Raw genomic sequence first — 14,562 nt, forward strand, 5'->3', positions numbered from 1 at the left:
CAAGTATGATTGTATATATGGGAATTATAAGTGAACAGTATAAAACAGGGCTAAAAGTTAGAGGTGGGCATTAATTTGTTTAAGGGGTAACAATTAGGAGAGGGATGAGCTTCACCCCTCTTCCTTCTTCCATCCGTTTCTCCCCTTTCATTAAACCAGGGGACACTGGTTTACTCCCGAAATAATTTGTGAGAAAGATGCAAGCAACAGTTAGAACGGCCAAGCACTCAAGAACTAGATAGAAGGAAGGAGAAAACAGGAAACTAAAGAAAGATGATAAGCCACATCGTAAGGTATGTTCCAACCTCCTCCCTGGATCTTTGAATTTTATTCTCCATTTCTGTTAGTTACATGACCACTGGCTTCTACCAGGCTTGTGCATGCACCTTGACATGTTCACAAAAATGTCTACAATACAGAATTTCAGAGGTGGGAAAGGTCCTTACATTCAAAATACCAGGGTGACACACAGTTTCTGGAGAAGGTCTTATTGAACAGGATGGAGAGAATGTAATTTATTACACAGTACCCGGCTACAAAGTATCATAGACATAGAATAGACTTGAACAATTTACCACAAAAATCACAAAAAGGTAAAGAATATCTCTCTTATGCAAAATATACATTTTTAGGATCTATTTTATATTTTATATTTACTGATGTTGTTTCTGTGATAGTTTCAATAAAAAACCTATAATATTTTTACTGCCAGTATTTTATTTCTCTCAATACCTAAAGTCTGAGGTAACAATGAACTAAAAAAACACACACGCTTCTATAGAACTCTAGACAAAGACTGTGGTCTCTCTCTCTCTCTCTCTCTCTCTCTCTCTCTCTCTCTCTCTCTCCCTCTCTCTCTCTCTCTATTTTTACTGTTTATGTCTGCAGTCACATATTTCTTATCCATTTCAAAAGTAAACCAAAATGTTGGCATGTTCACTAGTATTCATAAAAATATAGATATGGCGAACCGAGAGCATAAAGACTTGTAGCAAAATCCCATGCCAGTAACGTTCATGAGTTACAAACTTTGCAAAAATACAGTTGTTATGAGGAAACCTATGACAGACAGCGTTTACATCACTATTGTTAAACATGTGTGCCTCTGTATGATCCACAGCATAACCTACTGTAGGGACCAGGAAGAATACACAAAGAGGTGTGTCGGCCTTTTTTCTTTTCCCGTGGAGTCTCAGAGATGATGTCTTTGAATTCAGCATCTCTTGGCATAGATGACTAAAGCTGATATTCCATGCACACACAACCTATGTACAGCTGATTCATCAATAGTGACTAATAATTGTGTCTGCTGGCGGCAGCAGCAGCAGTTGGAATTGGTCCTTAATCCCCATAACAAGCTCCACTTCCATAGGAAATTGGAAGGATCTCTTCAAGGCGGCAGGTGATTATCAGGACCCATTCAGGAGGAGCAGTCTCTTTCCAGTACAGTCCTTGGTATGGCTAAATTCCATTGTCCCTTTTTCAGCAGTCAAAAATCCATGATAAATTCTGTATAACACTGTAGCCAATAACAGCAGCACCAGATATTAATTCCTTTGCTAGAAGCTGTTTGCATATTAAGTATATACATTACATTAATCTATATCTGCCAGCGCTCTTTACCAAAACTAAATCAATGTACATCTCTATGTATCAGAAAGGTAAGTAATGATAAATACATTCTTGTACAAGAAATTTTCACATGCAGTTCATGCTAGGCTATATACAGAATATTATGTTACATGGTCAAATAGACTTCTTTTCCTAACAAAAATAAACATACAAAAATCAGGGATTTTTCAACAATCTCAAGGATTTCTTATGACACTGTTTGATTTTATTTCTCCCCACCCCCCCTTATATTTCTAAGGCTTTTACGTTGCTGGGTGTTTTCCTCACCAGCCCAAAACGTCGTAGTTGCGACTGCATTCATGATGCTGCATAAACAAGGCTGTCTTGTTTTATTGTAAAGAAAAAGCTGATGTAGGGGATAAAGTCTCAACACAAGAATGAATGCAGATTGCTAAGGGTGTGGGATTGAAGCGGGAACCCTATTGAAATGGCAGAACCGTTGCTAAATCCCACACTCGAGGGAAACGTCAAAGAAGTGCTCACTAAAAGGATATCAGCTTACACTTGAGATATGCATAGATACATATATCAAAAAGTGGGGGGGGGGGAGAAGGAAATGCATTTAGCAGCTAATCTTATATGAAGGGAGCATTTTTGAAAAAGGCAACTGTGCTTTATGGAGACAGATGAAAAATACAGTCAGACAGTCAGCCAGACAGACAAACAGAAACAACATCTAAGACAAAGCATCTTTAAAAAAATATATGACAGAAACAAAATTGTGAAAGCTTGGGAGTTAGAGGTTTAAGGCTGGTCAAAAAACCCTTTTGAAAACTATTGCCCTCCTATACCTATAGCAAAAAAAAAAATTTAAAACTCCAGTATACTTCTTGCTTTTACATGGCACTCAGCCTCTGAAAATGTTGAAGAACCCTGCAGAAGAGAAATCACTATAGGGCCAAGCAGAACTTGCTATCTTAAAATTGCAAGCCTGGATGGTGTTTACCTTTCTTTCATGTTTTGTGCCTTCCCCAAGCCATTAAGAAAGAGATCTGGCTTCTGCTTGCGTGTAACCAGTAATGACAACCTCTTTGCAGTTATCTGTGTGCAAACAACCGAAAACATTCAGAACTCTGATACATCAGTCCAGTACCAAATTTAATCAATCAAGAAATAGACATTATTGGGGGGAAAGTTATAAATGAATAAAAAGAACTAAAAAGCAGCACAATAAAAACAGCCCAATCCCACATGCGGACCTGTTGGTCGTGATTTTTTTTCCTTCTGATTTCAGCAAGATGGTACAATGAATAAAACAACAAACCCACACAATCCAGAGCCATCTGTGGTCTTGGTTAGTCTGCAAGACGGATTTCAAGTGATGGAGACAGTATGGTCCATGCAAATGATCAGACTGAAGTCACATTCTATGCAATCAAGACAAGATTCCAGACATCTTCGAGATGGGTTAGAGTCACAAGAAATGGTCCAATGGAATGGTTATCAATTGGAAGCACATTGGTTTTACTGTATCTCCCTGAAAATATGCTTATTTATTTGTACTGGCCAGTGAAGTCCACTAACTGTCCTTTTATTGCTGTGGTAAGATAGGACAAAATCAGGTAAAAGGTGAGGGGGGAATCTACTTTAGAGGATCTTATAAGCAAAATTGGGGTCTTCAGCTACCCAAGTGGCATTGCTTGCTGCCGACAGTTATATCGCACAAGATTTATACTTGTATTAGTGGAAACCACAGCTAATGCTACACTTATTTCCATTAGGTGATAAACAGCACTTCAGTTAAAGCTATGTAGCCAGCTGATGCCATCTGGTTTACAAAATAGATGGGATGGGAGACCGAGAGCGTCTCAGAGGACAAGGTGAGCTGTAGGGTGATGTTACTGGAGACAGTCTCAGGGCATTGCCTGCCATGCCAGCTATGTTGTTTAAACTTCGGGATTTTTCGTAGCCTTTCACAAGAAAATGCACAGAAATCAGTTGAGTTCAGCCAGAAAGTAGACAAACAATACAATGCAATGCAAAGTAATCATTCTTGCTCATTGGGTTCTAAGAGAGTAGGATGCTAAGACTGTTTACAACAACAGAGAAAAACATAAAATGGTGCTATTTTTACTAATGATATTAAATGAATTCAGACCAACTACATACTTAATTTTGTTAAGGCCAATGAGCTGGGGGTGTATACTTAGTACAAGCCCAGTGGTTTCAGTAGAACTGCAATGATAGCACATAGAGCATGTTGTAGTACAATTCAGGGTGATAAGCAAGACAGATGAAGAAAGCATTTGATATATACAGGTATATAGATATATATATATTTGGTTTCAATGCCAGTTCTTAATATTTCAAACCACAATCATTTCTTACCTAATTTTATGAAGTTATTTTGCAATCATAAATGCAGAGGAATAAATTATGTATTGTTAAAAAAGCTCCATCTTCAGAAGCGCTTTGATTTAGCATCTGACGCTCTGTCTAATACTATTTAAAGTGTGTCTTGTTTGCAATATTTAACTGATTTGCAATTCATTAAAATGTGTTATTTATATGTAGGTTTTTAGTGATCTGTGCAGTACATACTATTTGCAATCCAACTGATATTATAGGAACAAAGCATGACTTCTTTTAAGCCTAAAATAACCAGAATTTACATATTATAGAACAACATTCACCACTAGCGTAGAATTCTGCACCCCCAGACATTTTCATTTCACAGATACTGTACTGTGAAAGTGTCTACTTTTAAAGCAAGATATGGGTGCTTTATTTAAGCAACAGAACGGCATAAACTATTTAATGTCACAGAGTGTTGTGCATGGAAAGAGGACCACGGTTCTTACAGCACACTGAAAAGCCAAAACTGTGTATTGGCCTTAATCTAAACAAGTTTACCTGAGAGTGAAGTCCCATTTATCTTCATGGGGCTTCCCCATACACACAAATCTCTGCTTGACAGAAAAGAGATAGAAGCACATCTTGTTTAGGCTAGTCGTTCTCAAACGGGGGAGCCAACCCCATGTGGAAAGACATCCACAATTTAAGCACACAATTGCTGCAACCACCACCAGTGTTTCCCAAAACAAATACAAGAAAGATGACTGATAAAGCTATATTTTTTAAAACTCATGTATACACAGCTGGTAGGCCTGATTGGACTGAAACTCAATAATGCATGTATGCCGTTGTTTCAATAGGCAAATATGCCATTGACCTTTCCATAGCTTGCCATGGGAAACAATTATTTAACACTGGCCTACTGCAGCAATATTGTGCTGGGTAACTGGGTTCACCTTTAGCCTATTAGCCTATGGCATCAAAGCCTCACATTTCTATGTGTATTGCACATCAGGGCTCTGGCATTTAGAACTACAGTGGTACCTTGGTTCTCAAACTTAATCCATTCCAGGAGTCTGTTCGACTCCCCAAACCGTTCAAAAACTAAGGCGCAGCTTCCAATTGGCTGCAGGAATTTCCTGCACTCAAGTGGAAGCTGCGTCAGAAGTGTGGCTTCCAAAAAACGTTTGCAAACTGGAACACTTACTTCCAGGTTTGTGGCATTCGGGAGCCAATTTGTTCGGGAACCAAGCCATTTGAGTACCAAGGTACCACTGTACAATACATTCTTAAGTGAACCATCCTTCTAAAATATTACTAAATTAAACTAGTGAGTCCTTAACTGGAATTTAAGATATCCCAAAGCAATTTCTAAAGAACTGTTATGAAAGTGATTTAATGAACATGACCTAAATTACATTTATCTATGCACAGGACAGACAAATGAAACCATGAATGATACACCTATCAGAAACAATGCGGACATATCTCTGGATGGATTGATGAGCCAAGACCGTTATTAAAGAAGAAGCAAGAAAGGGACAACCGAAGAAGAAGTAGAAGAAGAAGAAGAAATGCATTAGTCTGAATACAATGTTTCCTATATAGCATTTGTTCGCATCTCCTTCATTCCAGGTTTGTTTACTCGGAAGAACAGTGCTGGATGAACTTTTATAGTCTAATGAAAGAGTCCATACCTTTCCTGATCCCTCCATCAGTAGCACACGCGTAATCACCTGCTGTCAGTAGGAAACATGTTCCCCCTCTTCTGTTTTTGTCTCTGGTACTAGAGCGTCTGATTGGTGGGAGCCTTTCCACAGGTGACAGTGGCTGCTCACTTTCTGTACTGTCTTCACCTGATAACACTGGTTAAAGCACCATGCCCATTTACATAATATAGCCAGAGAGGAAACGAAACATCACAAACAACTTGCCTGACAGCCTGTTACTTAAGTTAATATCTATTTATTTATTTAAAAAAAACTACTAGTTCTTGAATTGGGGGATTGGGAGAGATGGCTCTTCATGGTCATTCATTAATATAGAAATAGAACAAAGTTGCACATCTGTATTATTTGGTTAAGGAAAAAAATATTTTGATGTTGATTTTTGGCTTTTTAGACGGTTGCCATCTTCAATATTATACTCATTGCTTCAGTGTCTTCAGTACTTAAAAACAAGTCAGATTTTGCTGCCAAATAATAATAGTAAGTACTAAATCTTGAAATACAGATGGCACACTCATATCCACTACTAAAATAAATCCACATATAACCATAGAATAGCTTATTCGGGTCTACTGCTAACTAATATATTGGGCGCTTACTCAAGAGTAAGAGACCGTGCTTGAGTCGTGAATTCACATCAGGCACGCCCAACTTGAATGCAGGTGATTAACCATGTCCTATGGCCTGCTAAAAGCTTGATAAACCTCTTTTCTTCTGTCTTCCTGGGACTGTTTTGCAAACCATAGTACGCAGCTTGCTGGGTCACAAGTCATGCAGGTTTGCTGAACGTTATTATATGAGTATCACAAGACTAAGTGGTCCTTCACTAAGAAGCACACAGGGTGCCATGTTGGGTTAGGGGTAAAGACAATGGCTCTCCTTTCCACATGGCACCAAGTTTAGGGAGGAATCTTCTTGCTTCTCTAATAGCGCGTGCACACACAGAGGTAAGCATGGATCAGTCTGTCAGTTTTGGGTTCTCTCGGTTTCTCCTTTTTCCCGTTTTAAAGTTCTCCACATTTCTGCAGCCATTTGCATTTTTAAAACACAAAATCCTCATGGAAATTCATCAGCATTTTAGCACACATTTCTACTAAAATGCACAAAATACATCTTTGACTAAAGTGCAAATTTTTGCAAACAGATTCCCCTTGTATAATGCATTCAGGTATGCTGCTTTATGTGTGCAATTTTATGCGCAATTCCCCCTAATAAAACCATGCTTGTACATTGTTTGGTAGGAGAACTGTGCTGCAAAAATGGGAGAGGTGTGATTGATTGATTGATTGATTGATTGATTGATTGATTACTAAATTTATATCCCACTTTTCCTTCAAGGAGCTCAATATGGCATACATGCTTCCCACCCAACCCTCTCTTTTACCTTCATAATAGCCCTGTGAAGCAGAGACGCAGTGACTGGCCCAAGGTCAACCAGCGAGCTTCATGGCTGAGTGGGAATTTTAACCCTGGCCTCTTCCAGATATTAGCCCAGCAATCTAACCACTACGCCACACTGAATCTTTGGAAGGGTAATTGTGCTTTGGGCTGTGTATTGGTTTGAGGGTGATCTGAACAGACCTTCATGTGGTCTGGCTGGCTGCAGCCTAGGCAAGGATTAGCAAACCAAACATGGTGTGTTTTACTTTCCCTTTAGTTACACTCATGGTGCTTAGGCACATCCCTGTGTCCGTCTTAAAAGCTAACTGTGGCAATACCTAATAAAGCTTGGGGAGAGGGAAGTAAAAGCTCCTGCCGTAGAGCAGTTAATAGTTATTAAAATGCCTAATCCCTCTTTAAACATCTGCAGTTTTTGATTAATAGGCTCTTTTATCATGATAATAGGGCTTTTAATATTTCAGAACAGTGATCTATTTTATTACTTTTAAAATGCTAACCATAATAATTCTAGAATTTAAAATGGGGGTGGGAAACCTGTGGCCCTCCAGACACTTCTGTCATCTGTGGCCATTAGTTATGCACACTGGGGCTGCTGGGAATTGGTCTGTCAACATCTGGAGAGCCAGATGTTAAAGGCACTGGAAAGGGAAAAGACACATTTTATTACCTTCTTGTAAATATTTTTTTTCCTTCTCAAGATTTCTCTTTTTATAACCTTTCCCTACCACTGCCATGTAATTGAACACTGTGGACTTCATATTGACCTGTAAACAGAGCGGCCCTTATCACTTTGGGGGTAGTTTAGGTAAGTACCAATCAAGCACAGCATATTCCAACCACTGTATCTAATCTCTTCCAAGATTTTTCCATACTTTCCCAAATGTTGAAATTTAGTATCCCCACCCCAAACCCCAGTAAAACCCTCGGTATAAGCACTTTTGATTCATCATCTCCAAGGGAGTTTGAAATTAGCTGTGATAGTTGTGGAGTTGTAAGAGCACCTATTTTCATTGATATCCTTAAAAGACAAATCCCTGGGACCATAAATCCAGAAAGCAGCAGTTTTCTTTCTCTCTGCATCTCCATTATTACTTTGATTGATTTATTTGGAGGGGGGAGAAGCATTGTGAATCATTACAGTAACTGATCATTTAAACGGCTGGCAACCACAATGATCAAGGAAGGTGAAGCAACTCTTCTATGGAGGGTTACAATATTTGAGGATCCTTAGTTTGGAAAAATGCAGGTAAAAATTATGCATCCTACAGAGAAAGTAGGAAAAGATGGATTTTTCTCTGTTTCATAATACTACAATGTGGGGGCATCTAATGAGGCTGAATGCTGAAAGATTCGGGACAGGAAAAAAAGCATTTCTTCACAGTGTGCATAGTTAAATTCTGGGATTCACTACCACAACATGTAGTAATGGCTTTACAAGGAATTTAAACAGTTTGGAAGGTACGGCTATTAATGGCAAGCAGCCATAATGGTGACATACTATCTCCAGGGTTGGAGGCAGTATACATCTCAACACTAGTTACAGTCATACCTTGGAAGTTGAATGGAATCCGTTCTGGAAATCCGTTCGACATCCAAAACATTTGAAAACCAAATAGCCGCTTCTGATTGGCTGTAGTAAGCTCCTGCAGTCAATCAGAAGCCACGGTAGCCCCATCGGACATTCAGGTTCCAAAAGAACATTCATAAACCGGAACAATCACTTCTGGGTTTGCAGCGTTCAGGAGCCAAAGCATCCAAGTTCCAGGGCGTTCGGGATCCAAGGTACGACTGTACTGGGAATCACAAGGGGAAAGTGTCTGCTGTGTTCCTGCCCTGCCTGTGGACTTCCCATTTGCATCTGGCTGAACAGGACTCTGGATTAAAAGGGCCTTTGGTCTGATTCAGGAGAAATTTTATGCTTCTATATATTAAATATAATTATGAAAAGTCTCTAAGAGTACAGCACCATGGCTGCAATGCTATGCATACTTACCTGGGAATAAGCTCCACTGAACTCAGTGGGACTTACTTCTTAGTAGGCATTTATAGGATTGCATGGTTAGTTAAAATCTTGTCCATGTTGTAACCTCCACCTACAAAATGTGAGGTTCTAAGCATCCTAACGGGGGGGGGGGGAGCTTCAAATGAAATTTAATGGACCTATTGCTTCTAAGTAAGAAAATTTGAGTCTAAGCTTAAATGTAATTTCATGAGCTGTTCCCTTAGATCGGGGGAGGGGGTGGTCATTCCAATCTATGAAAAAAGAAATGCTCTCCTTGAAATCTAGAGAACCCCCTTCTGAATGTTGCACTGAATGTAGGCCCAGATTAATCATCCATGTTTAAATGAATGTTTCTTTATACCACTTCTAGTATTTCATGCCACCAGTGTGGCACAGGCAAAGCAAACAAAAGAGACAAAGCAGACAGAAGAGACAAACACCACGCAAAACGCCATGAAGTTCAACAAAATGGAGGCACAGCTGTACAGGAACAGGCATGCAGGAAACAAAACAAAACATTGTACAGTGCAACAGGCAAAAGAAACAGTAGATGCCGCCAGTAAAACAAAAGAATTATGAAGAAAGAAGGAAAATTAAAGGAAGCTCAGCATTCACAATCAGTGCTTTTTTTTTGGAAAAAATTAATAAATAAATAAAAATGAGGTGTTGGTACTTCTATCTTGATAAAAGTGCTGTGGGTGCCAGCACAAAATGGCTGCTATGGGCAGCAAAAAAAAAAAAAAAGAGGTGATTGTACTCGGTACCATTGAGTACTGTCACAAAAAAGCACTGTTCACGAAACGCCTAGCGAACACTACAGATCAGCAATGCACAGATCTGGGAACATCATTCTTATGCTGTAACTATTTTGCCATCTACAAGACTGACATATACAAACAGTGAGTGAAGGGAGAGGTGTGTCAACTACCTCCTCTAGCTGCAGAAAGATTCGATGCTTTCTGACGCCTTGTACTGCCAAACATACCAGACATGCGTTTCGGACGGTGTCCTACCTGATTTATTGTGTTCCATCAGCCGGTTGTCTCTGCCCAGACAGACTTCCCCCTGTGTGCTATTGCAGGCTGTGTTCAAGTCTGTCTTGCAAAATGTAGGGGAGCTTGCCTGAGGAGCAGGTGGGATGTGCTTCTTTCTCTTTCTCGGAAGCTTCTGTTTCGCCATGGCCAGAGAATAGTACATTCCAAAGTTGTTGACAATAACAGGCACAGGCATGGCTATGGTCAGCACCCCAGCTAAAGCACAGAGAGCACCCACTAGCATCCCTGACCATGTCTTTGGATACATGTCTCCATACCCAAGAGTGGTCATGGTGACCACAGCCCACCAGAAACCAATGGGGATGTTTTTGAACTCTGTGTGTTCACTAGCAGAAGGGTCGTTGGGTCTGGCTCCTATTCTCTCAGCATAGTAGATCATAGTGGCAAATATCAATACTCCTAATGCCAAAAATATTATCAGCAGCAAAAACTCGTTGGTGCTTGCTCGGAGCGTGTGACCCAGCACCCTGAGGCCCACAAAATGTCGGGTGAGCTTGAAGATTCGCAGGATTCTCACAAACCTCACTACCCTGAGGAAACCAAGCACATCCTTAGCAGCTTTGGAGGACAGCCCACTGAGGCCCACCTCAAGATAGAAGGGCAAAATCGCCACAAAGTCAATGATATTCAAGAGGTTTTTGATGAATTCAAGTTTGTTGGGTGAAAAAACTACGCGGACTAAAAATTCAAATGTAAACCACACCACGCATACTCCTTCAACATACGTCAGAGCAGGGTCCGTCTCTATTTCATACTGCAGAACCACCTCGGAACCATTGATGGTTGGCTCTGTTTTGTTTTTGATGGTGTTGAATGCTTCGTGGGTTTCCAGGCAAAAGGTTGTGATTGAAAGTAGGATGAAGAATAAAGAGGCAAACGCAATGAACTGCAAGGAAAAAATAAATTAGACACTTATCAGAATCAGAGAGTTTAAAAAAACACCAACATAATGAGAAGTATCATATAGCTTAACTTATAGCACGCTTGAGTGCAAAGACTCCCCATGGGGTTGCTTCCAATAAGATTGATATCAAGAATTCACCTGCTGGTCTCCCCAGCTGGAACTACAAAACAGGCATTGTGGGTAATGATCTAAACAAATAGACTTTTTAGAAGTAGTTTTTATTGAGAAACTATAGTCAAGGCTTAAATTAAGCCAGAAGTACTGACTCCATTCATAAACTCTCTAGGAAGTAACTGAAAATTATTGCCAATGTCAAGGCTCGTCCATATTATGTCTAGTTTGCACAGTGTCCCCACAAACACCCTCCATGTATGGGACTAGAAGAAATAACTTCTGGGACAGAGGATGTGACAACTATTAGTCATAACTGATAAGCAAAATGAAGGTTCCTGAATAAAATGTAACACTGTTTATGTAAATCCTCTGGATTATGTTCATTTTGGCTCTTGTGTATGCAGTATAGAGTCCTTATAAGGTTTCCGGAATGGTCTAATGAAGCATCAGTAAGGAAAGTTGCTGTTTTGGCTTCATCTTCTCAGAAAAAAAAAAATATTAAAACCTTTTTAGTGAACCAAAACATTTCCTTATTAAGGACACATCTAGCATTCCTGCAACAGGGATGGCAGCTAAGAAACATGTTGTATCATGTGCTCAGCTTCTACCACATACCTTAGCCAGCATTGATTTTATGAGCTTCAGGATGCTATGAACTGCCTGAAGGGCTTAATTACAGATGGCAATTAGACCAAAGGCCTATCTAGTCCAGCATATAGCTGCCACAGCTGCCAACCAGATGCTTATGTCAATACACAGGATGTCAGCAATCAAATATTATTTCTAAAGTATCCTGAAGGCTCATGTTTCTTTATAATATGCATATAACACTCTGGAGAACTCTAGTAAATGTAGAGATGTCCTGAATTTGAATAATGCATGTTGGTGAGAGTCTCAGCAGACTGCAGGTACTTTTACCACGATGCTAAGCCTTTCATTCCTTACGACTTTTTCACTGAAGCTGTGTATTTCTTCACACACTGCACATCTGCAGTGACAGTGGGTGGCAGTGCTCACTTGGCCTCCTACATCACCTCAGGGCATGAAAATGTCCTTAAGCCCTAATTAAATAAAGATGTGTAGGGCAATATCCAGTGAAGTAGTGCCAGAACAAGGAATTCCACTGTGCAAAGGAACGTCCCTTCCCTTCCCCCCATGCATCTGCTCCAGAGGTTTGGGAGAAAACCCATCACAGATTTAGTGGTGTACAAGGAACGAAGAGCAAGAGGAAGTTGGGTTGGTTGACCCAAAGTCCTTATGCTAGTGGAACGAGTTCATAGGATACCACCCATAGACTAAATTGGGACAGCAGAAAGTTAATTCTCCAGTAACCCATTTGCGTTGTTACCCCTCCAGGTAATATAAAAAGGAAGCACCTTGGAAGAGACAGCTGTGTGAAGAATATTGACCTGGTTATTTATTGTAGGTTATTCCACCTTTCAGAGGGACGCGGGTGGCGCAGGGGTCTGAATCACTGAGCCTCTTGGGTTTGCCAATCAGAAGGTCAGCGGTTCGAATCCGCACAATGGGGTGAGCCCCCATTGCTCTGTCCCAGCTCCTGCCAACCTAGCAGTTTGAAAGCATGCCAGTGCAAGTAGATAAATAGGTACCGCTGTGGCAGGAAGGTAAACAGCATTTCCGTGTGCTCTGGTTTATGTCACGATGTTCTGTTGCGCCAGTTTAGTTATGCTGGCCACATGACCTGGAAAGCTGTCTGTGGACAAATGCCGGCTCCCTCGGCCTGAAAGCGAGATGAGCGCCGTAACCCCATAGTCACCTCTGACTGGACTTAACCATCCAGGAGTCATTTCCTTTTCCTTTTTACCTGTTCTACCCTTATATAGAGTCCTAGGCTGTAAAATGTTTCCAAGAACCAGCTTCACAGAACAGACTGATGTAAACCCTTCAAAGCTCACCTGTCACCTGTACCTGGACTAAACCTCAGCCTGGAAGTCAGAGACAACTATGACTTGTTTTTAATTTCAAAGACTTGGCATATAAAGAACTATAACAATGACAGACTATAAACTTTGTATATAATTAGATTGCACAAGAAGAGAAATAGTAATATTACTATTTCTGTACAACATCTTAAAGGATGCATTTATCTCTGTTTCTTTAAATACATTTTTGACATTTCATTTTAATTATTGCAGAATGCAGACCTAAAATTAGCTTGCTTAAGCTGTTATCACAAAGGGCACAGAGTAATAGATAATCACTATAAAATCCACAGAGCATTATTAGTAATTACATTAAAAACCCTCCCCAAAATCTGCTTAGAGCACTCCTAATTTTAACACAATCAAGTAATCACAACCATAAATCCAGGCCACACTTCGTAAATGCTTAAAATAAAAATAAAACTCCAGAGCATTTCTTTATTCCTAATTTTCATCTCAGGGTGTTTTAAAATTCAAAGTGTCTCTTGGTCCCTGCTGAACTGGGACCATTGCATTCAAGTGCTGCAAAATACTGAACTGGTCAATGCAGGAAGCTCATAAAGATCAAGTCAAAATTAAGTTGCAGGAAATGAGAGACTCACTGCTTATTAGGAAAGTCTCTTCCGTACAGTTAGCTGCTTTCTTGAAAATATACTGCTGTAATCTTGGCAGAACAACAGACTATAAAAGTGCATATGGAAGCAACAATGCAACTCTTTGTAATAGTGAAAGGACATCAGTGTAATCAACATTCCACATATTTTGCTGAACTAAAATGGAATCCAATGTGTATTTTAGCTCACCCTGGTGAAACTGGGCTATTAGGGGCAAAGGGGCAAAAATATGGAAACTTCCACAAATTGTAGGCTGATCCCATGGTTCCGCTAGATTCTTCTGGCATAACGCCAATGTTGCCACAATCCTGTTCACTCCTGACAGCAAAGCCAAACAACGCCAAAAGAAGCAAGAGAAAATGTAAATTATCAACAGACTGTTTTTAGGGCAGAAGGTCGGCAATTCGAATCCCTGCGACGGGGTGAGCTCTGGTTGCTCAGTCCCTGCTCCTGCCAACCTAGCAGTTTGAAAGCACGTCAAAGTACAAGTAGATAAATAGGTACCGCTCTGGCGGGAAGGTAAACGGTGTTTCCGTGCACTGCTCTGGTTTGCCAGAAGCAGCTTAGTCATGCTGGCCACATGACCCAGAAGCTGTACGCCAGCTCCCTCGGCCAATAAAGCGAGATGAGCGCCACAAGCCCAGAGTTGGTCATAACTGGACCTAATGGTCGGGGTCCCTTTACCTTTACCTATTCCCCACACCGAGCCACAGGTGCCTCCTAACAACTCTCAGCACCCTTAATGAGCTACAGTTCCCAGTTCCCATGGCCTAAGCCATGAATTTAGCATCATATGATACTCCTTTAAGAGTACAGAACAAACGAGGCCTATATCTGTTGCCCTTGTAAAAGAAATTCAAAGGAGCCCAGTATAT

General features: G+C 40.4%; 1 protein-coding gene across 9 annotated transcripts in view; it reads right to left on the reverse strand.

Annotated features, from left to right (window-relative positions):
- Window positions 1-289: 289 nt before the first annotated feature.
- KCNC2 (potassium voltage-gated channel subfamily C member 2) overlaps window positions 290-14,562 on the reverse strand; it is an 85,411-nt gene continuing 71,138 nt past the window's right edge. For 2 of the 9 annotated variants that reach the window (XM_083399736.1, XM_083399737.1), the window contains exons 3-5: window positions 10,071-10,998; window positions 5,625-5,792; window positions 1,414-3,542 (exon numbers count right to left, since the gene is read on the reverse strand). In XM_083399736.1, the coding sequence (XP_083255862.1) occupies window positions 3,406-3,542; window positions 5,625-5,792; window positions 10,071-10,998 (1,233 nt within the window). In that variant the 3' untranslated portion in view covers window positions 1,414-3,405. Of the gene's footprint in view, window positions 3,543-5,624; window positions 5,793-10,070; window positions 10,999-14,562 lie in introns of all 9 variants that reach the window. The other 7 variants (XR_014502103.1, XM_083399739.1, XM_083399742.1 and 4 more) reach the window with 7 other exon arrangements.

The sequence above is a fragment of the Podarcis tiliguerta genome, assembly GCF_965153285.1.
Source record: "Podarcis tiliguerta genome assembly, chromosome: 10".
Lineage (NCBI taxonomy): Eukaryota > Metazoa > Chordata > Lepidosauria > Squamata > Lacertidae > Podarcis > Podarcis tiliguerta.